We start from the raw sequence: 13,398 nt of genomic DNA, 5'->3' as shown, positions 1-13,398 counted from the left end.
CCCCCGGCCCACCTTGTTAGTAGTTGGAGGCCTGGCCCTGTGCTCACTTCAGCTCCGTTTCAAGCTTCCCTAATGGAAATCTGGTTCAAACTCCTTATTTATAGAGGAGGAAAGAGAATCTCAGAGAGGCCAAGAACTCACCGAGAGCCCCACGGCGAGGTAAGCGTGAGTCTGGTCCAGAACTCAAGCCTCCTGACTTCAGGTGAGGGCTCTGCCCACAGCCACACTGGAGGGGGCGGGGCTTGATTCCACCTCTCCTCTCCCCAACTACCCTCATAGTCATGCTTGGAGCCAGCTCCCAATGTAGCCACCTGGGTGGGCTGTAGTTTGGAGGGAGGGTTGGGAAGATGGAGAGGTAAGGGAAGGAGAGTACAGGGCCTGGTCGGGAGAAGCCCAGGGCCAGCCTGGGGCGAGTGGAGCCGGGAGCTCTCCTTGGTGTGCGTGTGGCTGCTGCAGGATTGTGGGGCCTTCATCAGTCTGAGGCAGCAGAGGATGCAGATCCCGTGGGAGCACATTCCCGGAGGAGGGGAGCAAAGCAGGCTCAGGAGTGAGTCACGGAGCCCAAGCCCTAAATTTAGAAGGTGCTGAAAGAGGCAGTCTTCCCCCGGGAAGCCTGTGGAGATACCTGCTGACCCAGGACAACAGGGACTCACGGCAGGGAGCAGTGGTTGGCAGGAGTCCCCGGACAGCAGTGCCCATGGAAGCTGAGCCTGTTGCAGGCCTGTTCCAGGTGTGGGTTTGGAACCCAGGGTGAACCTTGACCCAGGGCAGAGCCTTCAGCCCTATTCTCAGACAGAGCCCCTAGAGAATTCCACCCACACCAGTCCTCACGCAGTCCTGGGAGCCAGCCCCTGGAATGTGGACCTCTCAGTGCCATGCTGCCCTCTGGCTAGACATGGCCAGACCCCCTGTGCCTCACTGCTGTCCCAGCATGCAGCTGTCAGACATTGAGGAGGGGCTGTGTGGGTGCAAGGAGCAAATGCCATTGACACCAGGCCTTTCGTAGCTCTGCTTGGATTGGGGGTGAGGGAGGGGGACAAGATGTCATTTCAGCTACCTCTCTTGCCTCTCAACCCTCCAGGCTCTAGGTTAACCCCACTCAGGAGAAAGAAATCATTGCCTCTAGACTGAGGAACAAAGATGTAGGACAGAGGCCAGGCCTCAGAGACAGATGCCAGACCTGGGGGAAGGAAGCTCAGGAACTGAGAACTGATAGTAGCTGTGGCATTTATTGAGCACTCACTGTGTGCCAGGCACTGTGCTAAGCACTCCACGGGATTAACTCACTTCATCCTCATTGTCATGACAGAAATTCTATTAGTCCACCCAACTTAGATGGAACAACTGAGGCCAGACACAATGGCTCACACCTATAATCCCAGCACTTTGGGAGGCCAAGACAGGAGGATTGCTTGAGGCCAGAAGTTCGAGACCAGCCTGGGGAGAACCCATCTCCACAAAAAATTAAAAAGTTAGCTGGGCGTGGCAATGCACACCTGTGGTCCCAGCTACTCAGGAGGCTGAGGAGAGAGGACCACTTGAGCCCCAGATTTCAAGGCTGTAGTGTGCTATGATTGCACCACTGTACTCCAGCCTGAGCAACAGAGCAAGATCCTATCTTTAAAAAAAAAAAAAAAATGGGCCAGGAGCAGGGGCTCACACCTGTAATCCCAGCACTTTAGGAGGCTAAGGCAGGCAGATCACGAGGTCAGGAGTTTGAGACCAGCCTGGCCAACATAGTGAAACCTCGTCTCTACTAAAAATACAGAAATTAGCTGGGCATGGTGGCGCGTGCCTGTAGTCCCAGTTACTTGGGAGGCTGAGGCAGGAGAATCACTTGAATCTGGGAGGTGGCAGTGAGCCGAGATTGCACCACTGCACTCCAGCCTGGGCAACAGAGTGAGACGCCATCAAAAAAAAAAAAAAAAAAAAGGCTGAATTTCAGATAAGCAACAAATACATTTTTACTATAAGTACATCCCAAATATTTGCTAAATCTGGTAATCTTACACCCAAGGCACTGCCTCACCCACATTGAGAAACCTTGCAGTGCCACACAGTCACACCCCAGCTCCCACACAGGCCTCAGTCACTCGTGCTCCTGGGGAATGCGCACACCAGCACCGAGGTCACAGAGGTCTGTAGGTTGTCACTCACACACGGCTCTGCACACCCTCTCTAGGGAGGGGCACTGGGCACAGTAGGTACCTTTCACACTTGGTCTCACCTTCGTAACTCCTTCAGGCAGAAGGTCAGGCAGGGACCGTTAGTCCCATCGGACAGATAAGGAAAATAGGGCCCAGTGAGAGAAGACCCTACCCCAGATGTCCCAGCGTATGAACCCTGGGTGTGGAAGTTGGGCTATACCTGAGGCCATGCTATCTCCCTGGGTAGGTCCAGGATCCCCAAGCAGGCCCACAGCACTCAGGCCACAAAGCCTCCCAGAGGAGCCCCTTCCCTCACGAACAGTAACAGTCTAGGCTACGTTTTGGGGCTGGCCCCCCCAACCTCTCCCATCACCCAGAGGGTGTCCCTGAGCCCTCCCCAGAGGCCCCACCAGTTCCAGGAGGTGGAAACTGTCCTGAGTCAGGACACTGAGGCCCTAACTTTGAGATAAAAAAGAAGAAGAAACCAAAAGAAGGAAGTTGTGTGGGTTGCCAGAAAAGAAGCTGTGGTCCCAGGGCTGGAGTTCTTGCCCACCTTGGTGGAGGAAGGCCTAGACAACCTTGTCCTTCCTGAAGACACAAGACACCGATGCCCCCACCCCCACCCGGCCTGAGCACAGAGCTGAAGGGAGGGCCTGGGGTCAGGCAGATGGATAAGGTGCCTCTGACAGGAAACTCCAGGGCTTTTGGAAGGACGCATCAACCCCGCAATTGAACTGAGTTCCTGCAGGCGCCAGTGCCCAATAGATGTCAACAGTGGGAGGACCCAGCAGGCAGAGCGGGGTGTGGCCATCTGGGCCTGGGAACCCTCCGGAAGGAGAATCCACCTGGTTCTGCTTCAGGCCCTGCCCACCTGGGACAAGCCTCTGGCCCTCTCTAGGCCTGTTCTGTCAAGAGGCCTCCCGCCTGCTGGGGATTCTGACAACTCTGAAGTCCTGTATGGTGGTGGCAGTAGGGATTGCAACTAGACTTCTCCCTCCCCTGAGCCTGGGGAGGCAACGGCCCCTGCAAGGCCCAGAGGGCAGCTCCCAGGGTTCAGAGGTGCAGGGATCAGAGGATGGGGTGGGGAGAAGGATGGAAGAAGAAGCAGGACAGATGCCACGAAGTTCCTGCTCAGTGGTCTTGTATAATGGCTTGGGCTAGGAAGCCAGGCCATCTGGGTTGAAACTGCTTACTTAGTGGTGTGTGGTCTAGAACAAGTTACTTAGCCTCTCTGTGTCTCAGTTGTCCCATTTCCTTTTTTTTTTTTTTTTTTTTTTGACACAGGGTCTGTCTCTGTCACCCAGACTAGAGTGCAGTAGTACGATCATAGCTCGCTGCAGCCTCGAACTCCTGGGCTCAAGTGATCCTCTCACCTCAGGCTCCTACTTAGTAGCTGGGACTACCAGCATGTGCCACCATGCCCAGCTAAGTTTTACATTTTTTTGTAGAGGCAGCATCTCACTGTATTCTCTAAGCTGGTCTCGAACTCCTGGCCTCAAGCAGTCTTCCCACCTTAGCATCTCAAAGCACTGGAATTATAGGTATGATTACAGGTGTGAGCCACTGCACCTGGCTGTCATCCTGTATTTTATCTGGCAACTCCATGTGTGGCTGGCATGACCAAGTGTGTGTGTAGCTGTGTAGGTCTAGCCCTGTGTAATACCAAGGTGGAGTGTTTCTGTGTGGGACTGTGACAGGACATTAGAAGTGCAGGTGGAGGTGACTCTGACCTGCACTGACTTTGAGGCTGCGCACTACAGTGTGGCCCCCTGAGGCTCCAGCAGCTCCCTAAGGGCAGGTGTGAGCTGTTTGCTCAGTGAGGCCCAGCAAGGTATGAGACCCACCCTGGGCAAACACTTAGATCCGGCTCCAGGTGGGACTGGGATGGAACACCTATTGCCACTGTGAAGGACACATCCCCTCTCAAGGCCAAGCCAGCCCTGGGGGTCTTAGAGTTCTTGGTGCTGAACCTTTTTTTTTTTTTTTTTTTTCTTAACTGGAGACAGAGTCTTGCTCTGTCACCCAGGCTGGAGTGCTGTGGTACCATCTCAGCTCACTGCAGCGTTGATCTCCGGGGCTCAAGCCATCCTCTTGCCTCAGCCTTCTGAGTAGCTGAGACCTCAGGTGTGCCCCACCGTGCCCAGCTAATTTTTTAATTTTTAGTAGAGACGGGGTTTCACCATGTTGCCCAGCCAGGTCTTGAGCTCTTGGACTCATGCAGTCTGCCTGCTTTGGCCTCTCTAAGTGCTGGGATTACAGGTGTGAGCCACCGCGCCCAGCCTGCTGCACCCTTCTGAGGGTCTCTGGAACCCCTCCTCCATGCCACTGCTTCCTGGTGACATCACACAGGTCACTGCCTAATCTTCTAGAACAGTGCCAGGACACTGCCTTGTTGCCCTGGACAACCTGTGAATTTGCTCCACCAAAACTGGCAGGCAGGGTTACCCCTGAGGAGGGGGTGGGGGAGAAGGGGTAGGGGTGGGACCCTATCATCTCCCAGAGGGGAGACCAAGGCAGCCATCATCTGTCTAACTAGATGGTGAGTAGGGGTGGGCATCCCGGAGCAAGGCTAGACTTTCAGGCCCCTCACTGTCCAGGACACTGGGCAGGTTGGGGGCCACCGAGGGAGGCTGACTCTCGAGGCTGAGAGAGGGCAGTGACTGTGTTAAGATCACCAGCAGGCAAGTGGAAGGTGTGGTATGTAATAGGGGGTGGGAGGAACAGGAGCCTCAGGTTAGGAGCTGAGAAGCCCAGGTTCTTATTCCTTTTTTTTTTGAGACAGAGCCTCGCCCTGTCACCCAGGCTGGAGTGCAGTGGCCCAATCTCTGCTCACTGCAACCTCCGCCTCCCAGGTTCAAGTGATTTTCCTGCCTCAGCCTCCCGAGTAGGCTCCCAGGCGCATGCCACCACACCTGGCTGATTGTTGTATTTTTAGTAGAGATGGGATTTCACCATGTTGGCCAGGCTGGTCTTGAACTCCTGACCTCAGGTGATCCACCCATATCGGCCTCCCAAAGTGCTGGGATTACAGGCGTGAGCCACCACACCCGGCCCCTAGGTTCTTATTTCTGCTTTGTCCCTGCTAGTAGGATCTTTGTTTCTCTATCTGTACAGGGAGGGGGTGGGGCCAGATGCCCTTAGTCTGAGGGGTCTTTAGTTCTGCTGTGGGGAGTTGAGGGGAGTGTTAGGGACCAGGTCATGGGGTGGCTGGCTCCAGGCAGGTGCCCTGACCCCTCCCCCAACAGCCATCAGGGGATAGTGAACAAAAAGTCTGGTGTGACTCTTTCCAAGTGCTCCCTTCCCCGGTTGCAGGAGTCTGGATCAATCCTGAGTTACTGGAGTCCCCTTAGGGCTTCTGACTTGCTGTGTGATGCAGGGGCGCCCCGTGCCCCCCACAACCTCAGCTGCTCTGTCTGCGAGGGGCACGTGTGAGATCCAGGCCTGCCCAGTGCCCTGTGTAATGATGCCTCACATTCCCACGCCGCTTCTCAGTTTGTCAAGCGCCTTCTCATACACAGTCTCACCTTCTATGCTCACTCTGGCTCCTGCTCCGTGATGCCCCATTCTGGAACTGGGACCCAGAGAGCAGCCAGACCTGGACTCTGGCCTGGGGGTCAGAGAGACACCTCAATTCACTTCCTGTGGAGGGGACCAGATCTGGGGCAGGAGACTGCAGTGGGCAGAGCACGGGTCATGCTTTGCCAAAACTGTTTCCATTGTTTGATCTTCCGTGAGAATCAAAACTTGCCAAACCATCATGTAAAGATGTTACCTTAACACTTTTTGCTGGAACTGTGCATTTTTGGACAGTGTATTTCTCCCTGCCCTAGTCACCCCCTCCAGTTATATTTTTAGTTACTTATCTGGGGGTGAAACTGGCACAAATACAACTCTTTTCCCTGCCACAATTCTCAGAGGATAGGTATTATTATTCCAGATGAGGAAACTGGGGCTCAGAGAAGGCCTGTCACCGGCTTCTGGTGACACAGCTAGGAAATCAGAGGGCCCGGATTTGAACCCAGCTCCACAGTTCCTTTGTGCTGCTAGGTTGTGGGTCCTCCCCAGACTTCTCTCCCAGAGCCCGTCCAGCCCTCCTGGGCTCATTCTTCTGCTCTGGAGCAGATAGGGCCCTTCTCGGCTGCTTAGGGGTGTTTTGAGAAGGATATGAATGGGCTTTGTCATGTTTGAGAGGTTTTCATGAGACCCAGAGCCAGAGATACTGAAATTCCTGGGAGGGGTGGCATTTGCAAGGGCAAATTAATGATGAGTAGAATGAGGTGATACCCTTCTACCCACCTGCTGGCGAGGTAGCCTGGCCTAAACCTAGGACCCAGGGGATGAGCCCAGGGCCTGGCTGCCTGAGCCCTTGGGTGCCAGGTCGCCCACCTTTACTGACCCAAGATCCAAAAGATTCTTGGTTCTTCTGTGTTTGGATCTGAGTGATGGTTTGGTTCTTGCCATCTGCACCTCCCTGAGTTTTTATCTCTCTGGCAGCTCTCTAGGGTGGGGAAGTCCTTCTGTCAGTCTGCCCTCACTGCTGCCTCCTGGCCTTGTCTTTTTTACCCTGGACTGGATGGTGGGTATGAGAGGTTTGCTGCCCTGGTGCCTGCTATCTGCTGAGGTGTGTTTTATTGGGGCCCTAAAAAGGCAGGAGCCACCAGGCCAGTGCTGCCACATCTTTTCCTCGTGGCAGATCCAAGAGGATACAGTTCACAAAGCAAAGCAGGCTTTGGCTCTACTGGGGTCCCCTTTGGGTTTTATCTGATACCCACACTGCCTGAGTGTCCCACCCAGGCAGTGTGGGTATCAAGTAAAACTGCTGAGGCCTGGGGAGGGGCAGTGACCTGCCTAGAGTTAGAGGCAGAGGAGGTAGATAGAGAATCAGAGCCTGGGCATCCTGAGCCCAGAGCCAGCCCCCTGCCACCCACTCATTCCCAGACACTTTTCAGGAGTGTGGTTTAGAAGGGATGGGGTGATTATCTGACTGTGCCTCCCACACTGCAGATGGGAGGCCTGGAGATCTAAGGTCATTCACACAGGCCTCATGAGGACCTGCAGCACATTGTCCAGGATTCACTTTGCAGGATGCCCTTTAGGGTCATTTGCCATCATAGCTCCCCACTCACCCCCACTCATTTTTAAAATGTGGCCTAATTTACAAACATCTCGGTGCTTTAAGCACTTCAGGAAGAAACACCTCTATTTGTGAAGCACCGTGACAAATCCTCGACTCCTCGTTTTTTTCTTAGCACATTTAAGAAAAGCTGTTCCATCCTGGAGCTCTAGGCTGGTGAGGCTAGGAGGCACCTTAGGGTTATCCATTCTGATTCCCTTTTCTGGAAATGGAAAACTAAGGACCAGAGAGGAGGAGGCAGCGGGGCAGAGACAGGAACGGAGGTGGGAGGAGGCTGAGATCTGCGTGCTGGTCAGGATGACCGTGGCAGGTTCTTGTTGGGCCTTGTTAGTTGCTAATCCAGAGGAGCTCACCACAGTCACTGCGACAGGCTGCCACACTCACCCTGGCCTGGCCTCAGAGAGGTTGAGCTACTGGCCTCAGTTCACACAGAGCAGATGGAGGAAGAGCTGGCACTAGGACCCAGGGGGCAGGGGGGAGCCTCCCTGGCTGGAAGGGATGGCAGGAGCGCTGGTGCAGGTAGCTATGGAGCTCTGGCCAACTCTGCCTGGGGAGGTAAGAGAGCCCAGAGCCCTGGGCCAGATGCTCTTGAGAGCCTAGTCTAGTCCATAGGAGGTGTGCGTGTGTGCGTGCATGTGTGTGTGTGTGTGTACACGCGCGTGTGTGCATGCTGAGAAGGGGTGCTGGTGGACAAGGGCCAGAGTGGGAGTCGTGGACAAAGGCTGGAGGGAGTCCTGGTTCAAGCTCCCAGGTAGGAGTGAGACTGGGGTGGAGATTTTGCCCACATCTGGCCAGCTTGTGAACCTTGAGCCTTGTGGGTTGGATCGGCTTCCTGCTGGGTTTGCACAGCCCAATGGGAATGGGGTTGGGTGTGTGTAGGCTTGGTGTGCCTCTAGCTTGGTGGGGGATGCAAGCTGTGGGCATCTCTGAGCTGCTGTGGGGCTGTCATCCCTGCGAGTTAGTCTCTTGATTGTCATGGGGGTGTGTGCCCATCTTTGGATCTCTGGGGTATTGCGTGGGGGCGTCTCTGGGTTGTTCTGGGGACAGCGTGCCTGTGTGTAAATACTGTAGGTTGTTGCAGAGGTGTGTACCTGTGAGTATGGGAGGTGGTGGAGAGAAGGGGTTCACAGTTAACTTCCAGAATTCCTCTTCTTGCACCTCGTGGCCCTTCCTCGCAGAGCCCACTCTGTCTTGGCCTCTCCTCACCCCTTCCCCGGTCCCCGCTGGGGACTTGCCCCTCGCGCGCGCGGGTCCCCTCCCGGGGCTGGTGGGGGCGGGCGCTAGGACCCTGCGGGGCGGGGCGGGGCGGGGCTCGGAGATCCGTCAGTTTCACCTCCGCAGCCTGGAAAATCCCGAGCCGCGGCCGCCGAGCCCCCGAGCCCCCAGCCTAGCCGGGAGGGGGGCACGGGGCTGGGGCCCGGGGCGGGGCCGGGCGGCGGGACCCACTGCTCTTCCTCCCAGAGTCCCCGCGTGGCACCGGGTCTCCCGGGCAGCTGCGGCGGCGGCGCTCGCACCCCGGCCCCGGCGGGCCCCGGCGGGCCCCGGCGGGCCCCGGCGGAGCGGCGGGCACAGGTGAGCAGCCCGGCCTGGAGGGCGCCCCTCCTGCCCCGCCACCCGCCCCGCGCCCGCCCGGCGTCGCTGCGAGTTAGTTGAGCAGGTCGCTCCGCGGGCCCCGCCGCACCGTCCCTCCCCTCGGGTCCCGACGGACGCCCGCCGGCCAGCGCGTCCCATACGCAGTCCCCACGCCGGCCCCAGGGGGTCTGGGGCGCTCCTCGGGAGGGGGCCCCCGAGGCTGTCCAGCACCCGTCCGCCCTTCCCTGGGGCCAGCCCCTACCTCTCTCCAGCTCCCCACCCGCCAGGACCCCGAACAGCCCCACCCGCGCCCCCAGCGCACTGATTCCCGTCCCCAAACCGGTCTTGCAGGTCCCAGGAAGGTGGCGTCAGCATCTGCAGCCGCGTCGACGTTGTCGGAGCCTCCGCGGAGGACCCAGGAGAGCCGGACTAGGACCAGGGCCCTGGGCCTCCCCACACTCCCCATGGAGAAGCCGGCGGCCTCTACAGAGCCCCAAGGGCCTCGGCCGGTCCTGGGCCGTGAGAGTGTCCAGGTGCCCGATGACCAAGACTTTCGCAGCTTCCGGTCAGAGTGTGAGGCTGAGGTGGGCTGGAACCTGACCTACAGCAAGGCTGGGGTGTCTGTCTGGGTGCAGGCTGTGGAGATGGATCGGACGCTGCACAAGATCAAGGTAGGGTTGCTCGCTATACCTGCAGCCTCCACTGCACCCTTAACTGCCTCTCTCCTGGAGTCTCCTGGTCCTCTCTCCGGGCTAGACACCTGGCTGTGTATCTGGGCCCAGAGAGAGTCTCCTGCCAGGGACCTGGAGGAGGCACAGTCTGCTGGGCCAAGCCCCATCACACAGATGGACCAACCGAGGCCTGGAGAGCAGGAGTGACTCACCCTGCCTCTCTCAGCTGGAACCCAGGCTTCTGCATGTCCCTGCCTGTTCCAGGGATCTGGGCTGCTGCCAGGTCCTTCTAGGATAGTGGTCTCCCTCAGGGACCCCTCTGCTGGGGAAGCCTGCACCTGGTTCCTGACTTGAGTTACTCCAGGTGGGAGACTGGGCCCTTCTCTCCCTGATTCCTGGTTCTCAGCCTGAGCTGGGTCTCCTTCCCTGCTTTCTGCACCCTGGGGTGCCCAGGACCCAGTTCCTTCCTGCCTGATGCCCGCTCTTGCTCTTTCCCTTCTCTCCCTCCCTGGCTGCTCCCTCAGCCTTCTACAGAGGATTGTGGCTGGCAGATCCTGAAGGCAGGGCTCCGATACCCCTGCCTTGCACAGAGCCAGGCTGCAGGTGGGCTGGGGGAGGAGGGGGCCTGGGGTCAAGGGAAGCCAACATAGGGGGCAGTTGCAGACACATCAGTTGCTCACAGCCATCTCCCCTGCTTCTCCCAACCCCACAATTCTCCTCTCTTTGCCGTGCAGGGCAGGCTTGGGGTTTGGGACCCTGGGAACGCACCTCCCCCAGGGGACCAGATGGGGCAGGGGCTGGTGAAGACTCTGGTTTAAGGGCCTCCATAGCTGCCCACAACACATCTGATGTTGCTGTAGGTGCTGCATTTCCAGGGCTGGTAGGTCCCCCTGCAATGGGCTCTGGCAGTAGGCTGTGCCCTTCACCTCCCTCTTCCTTGCCTTCTCCCTTCTGCTATCCTCCTGGAAATGTGGAGGAGTCCACCCTCCCCTTCTGCCTGGAACCTAGTCTCAGACTTAGTTCAGGCATGTATCTTGGCCCCTTACCAAGACCTGAGATGTCTGACCTTTCCCCTCTGACCCTGAGCCCTTCTGCCTCACTTTGTCTTAATCATTTACACATACTTCTGTCCATCCGCACACGATTATCTGCTTCTCACTTTCTGCCTCCCCTTCTCCCCTCTGACTCTGTCTGCACCTTGGCCATCTGACTGTCTTTCCCTCTGGGTTTCCATGTGTGTCTCCCACTTTGGGATTCGCTGCCCAGGGCCTCAGGACCTTGACCTGTGTCTGAGCCTGAGGAGCAGGGAAGGGGAAGGCAGCTGGCATGTCCCAGCTGGTTGTTCCCTGAGAGCAGGGACTGGTCTCCTATCATTTTTTTTTTTTTTTTTTTTTTTTTTGGAGAAGCCTCACTCTGTCTGAAGTGCAGTAGCGAGATCTCAGCTCACTGCAATGTCTACCTCCCAGGTTCAAGTGATTCTCCTGCCTCAGCCTCCTGAGTAGCTGGGACTGCTGGTGCACACCACCACACTCAGCTAATTTTTGTATTTGTAGTAGAGATAGGGTTTCACCATATTGGCCAGGCTGGTCTTGAACTCCTGACCTCAAGTGATCCACCCGCTTCAGCCTCTCAGGTCCTGTCCTCTTTGCGTCCCCAGCATCCAACACAGTTAGAGCAGGGATATTGGTGGAAGAGAGGGGGAAGGAAAGAACAAAGGAACAAATTGAATGAAAGGTGAGAAGGGAATTCACGAGAGCCTGACTGTGACCTGGGAAAGGCTTCAGGCGGGCAGTGCACACTGGGAGAGAAGTGTAGTTTCCCCACCAAGCTGGCACTCCAGAAAGTCAGAGGAGGAGGGGTCTGAACTGAGGCCAGTACTCCCACCCTCTGTGTCAATAGGGCGGAGCTACCTCCTCCATCTGACTTGGTTAATGAATAAACCCTGCCCAGCCCAGGCCTGGAATTTGTGGGTCTGGGGGACAGGCTGACTGCAACAGACCACTTGTGGCCAGATCAGACTTGTCAGGAGGCCTTCCTTGTGGGTGGCGGAGACTTGGAAAAACTGGGGTATTGTAGGCTTCTGGACAGGCATACACCCTGGGCAGCCAGGACCCTACCCTCCTTTTCTTTCAGACTGAACAGATGTTGGAGGCGCTAAAGGGCCCTTGGTAATCCCTATGTCATACCCCTCCGGCCCCTGGGATGCAGGCAAGGATATTGGGGCTCAGAGAGGGGCAGGGACCTGGCTAGAGTCACACAGCTGTCTCAGCAGAGCTGGGTCTGGAACCCAGATCTACAGCATCCTGGTAGTCCTCCTGCCTTGCTTCTCCCTGCAGGGTGCATCCCCAGCTTTGCTCCCCACAATGGAGAGAGGGTGGGGAGAGGAGGTGAGCAGAGCCCAGACCCAGGAAGGAGGCTGGGACCCTGGTTATGGGCACCCCAAGGTGCCAGCTCCCCACTCCTGATCCTCTCAGAGCAGCTAGTTAGAGCTCTGGGAGAGATTGACAGAGGCCTGTAAGCTTCCCATCCCCAAGATTCCAGGACTCCCAGGTTCCATGCAGATAATCCCATTTCTGATAATGAGAGCCCTGCTCTGAGCCAAGCATTTCTCCCCCTCATCTAATTTACCCCGAGGCTAGTCTGGGGCAGTGTAGTCTTGTCTCCATGTTACAAACAAAGAAACTGAGGCTGAGTGAGGTAATGTTATTTGCCTAAGGTCATGCCACAGCTGAGGCAAGAGTGGAACCCATGCCAGCCTAGCTCCAGAGCCCCTGCCCCTCTCCACATGGGCTCGCATCTTAGTCAACACTGTGGCCTTTAACCCCATCAATAACTCTTTGAAGGCCTGGAGGACGCGGTGTTCTCATCATCCTATTCTTGTTTGATGGATGAGAAAGCCGAGGCCCACAAAGGGGAGTGGCTTGCCAAGGTCACCCAGCAGGTCTGGAGCCAGAATCCCTGGGGACGACTGGGTCACTCCAGGAGGCTGGGACTCAACTGCAGGTGTTTGCTGAGCTTCTGCCCCCCTTTCCCCCTCCCCACTCCTGCCTCAGCCTGCTCTGGGCCTGTCCCCAGAGCTGGGAAAGCCAGCTGCCCCCTGGACATGCCCCGTGCTCCTGATCCCAGGGTGGGGGTAGGACTCCACCTAGCTATCTACCTGATTCATTTGCTCCTCCTCATCTCCCTTCCCCTTACCTGGGTCCAGAGGTCCCTGGAAGCCACTGTGGCTCAAGGCCCAGTAGTTGGAGCCAGGACAAAGAGAAAGGGGCTGTTGGAGGCCACCTCCACCCCTTCCCTCCCTCCTGGCCTCCAGCCTGACCTGGCCCCAGGGCTGCACTGTGCTCTGAATACTGGAGAGGAGGCAGACACCACCTCCTGAGAGTTCAGGCCCTATCCCAGGGACAGATGCTGAACGTGGATCCTGGGTACAAGGCATGGGGCAGCTTGGAGCCTGAACTCAGGTCTCTCAAACCTCAGGTCAGCTTCCCCATGGCACCTGTATTGGCATGAGAAACGGGAGACCAAGAGCTTCTGTCAGTCATTCAACCAGGGCCAGCTGGGGTCCAGTCCTGGCTGTTGCATGTGACCTTGGGCACATTCCTGCCCCTCTCTGGGCTGCTTGCCCATCTGTGCCATTGGGCCCTCTTGGCTCCAAGAGCCTCTGAACTCAGCACCTGGGCTGGGGCCCTGGGGGAGAGATGAGGAGCAGGCAGACAGCAGAGGACGTGGCCTGTGAGGCCCTGGCCTGGATGCTCACGTGCTCTTTTCTCCTGAGGCCTGCCGCGTGAGAGGCAGGGGAGACCTGCGTATCTCCTCAGAGGTCTTCAGACCCTGGTGGAGAGAGGACAGTTCCAGGTGACCTCCCACCCACTGC

The 13,398-nt window shown here is 57.2% G+C and overlaps 1 protein-coding gene across 12 annotated transcripts in view; it reads left to right on the top strand.

The window, feature by feature from the left end:
* Positions 1-13,398, top strand: part of STARD10 (StAR related lipid transfer domain containing 10) — a 59,395-nt gene that overhangs the window by 22,146 nt on the left and 23,851 nt on the right. For 8 of the 12 annotated variants that reach the window (XM_054526024.2, XM_054526018.2, XM_054526021.2 and 5 more), the window contains 2 exons: positions 3,596-3,688; positions 9,205-9,524. In XM_054526024.2, the coding sequence (XP_054381999.1) occupies positions 9,318-9,524 (207 nt within the window). In that variant the 5' untranslated portion in view covers positions 3,596-3,688; positions 9,205-9,317. Of the gene's footprint in view, positions 1-104; positions 160-3,595; positions 3,689-4,809; positions 4,829-9,204; positions 9,525-13,398 lie in introns of those variants that run through there. The other 4 variants (XM_054526029.1, XM_054526028.1, XM_054526022.2 and 1 more) reach the window with 3 other exon arrangements.

Source organism: Pongo abelii, chromosome 9 (genome assembly GCF_028885655.2).
Source record: "Pongo abelii isolate AG06213 chromosome 9, NHGRI_mPonAbe1-v2.0_pri, whole genome shotgun sequence".
Lineage (NCBI taxonomy): Eukaryota > Metazoa > Chordata > Mammalia > Primates > Hominidae > Pongo > Pongo abelii.
The sequence above is the reverse complement of the archived record's forward strand: the minus strand, read 5'-3'. Positions and strand labels throughout refer to the sequence as shown.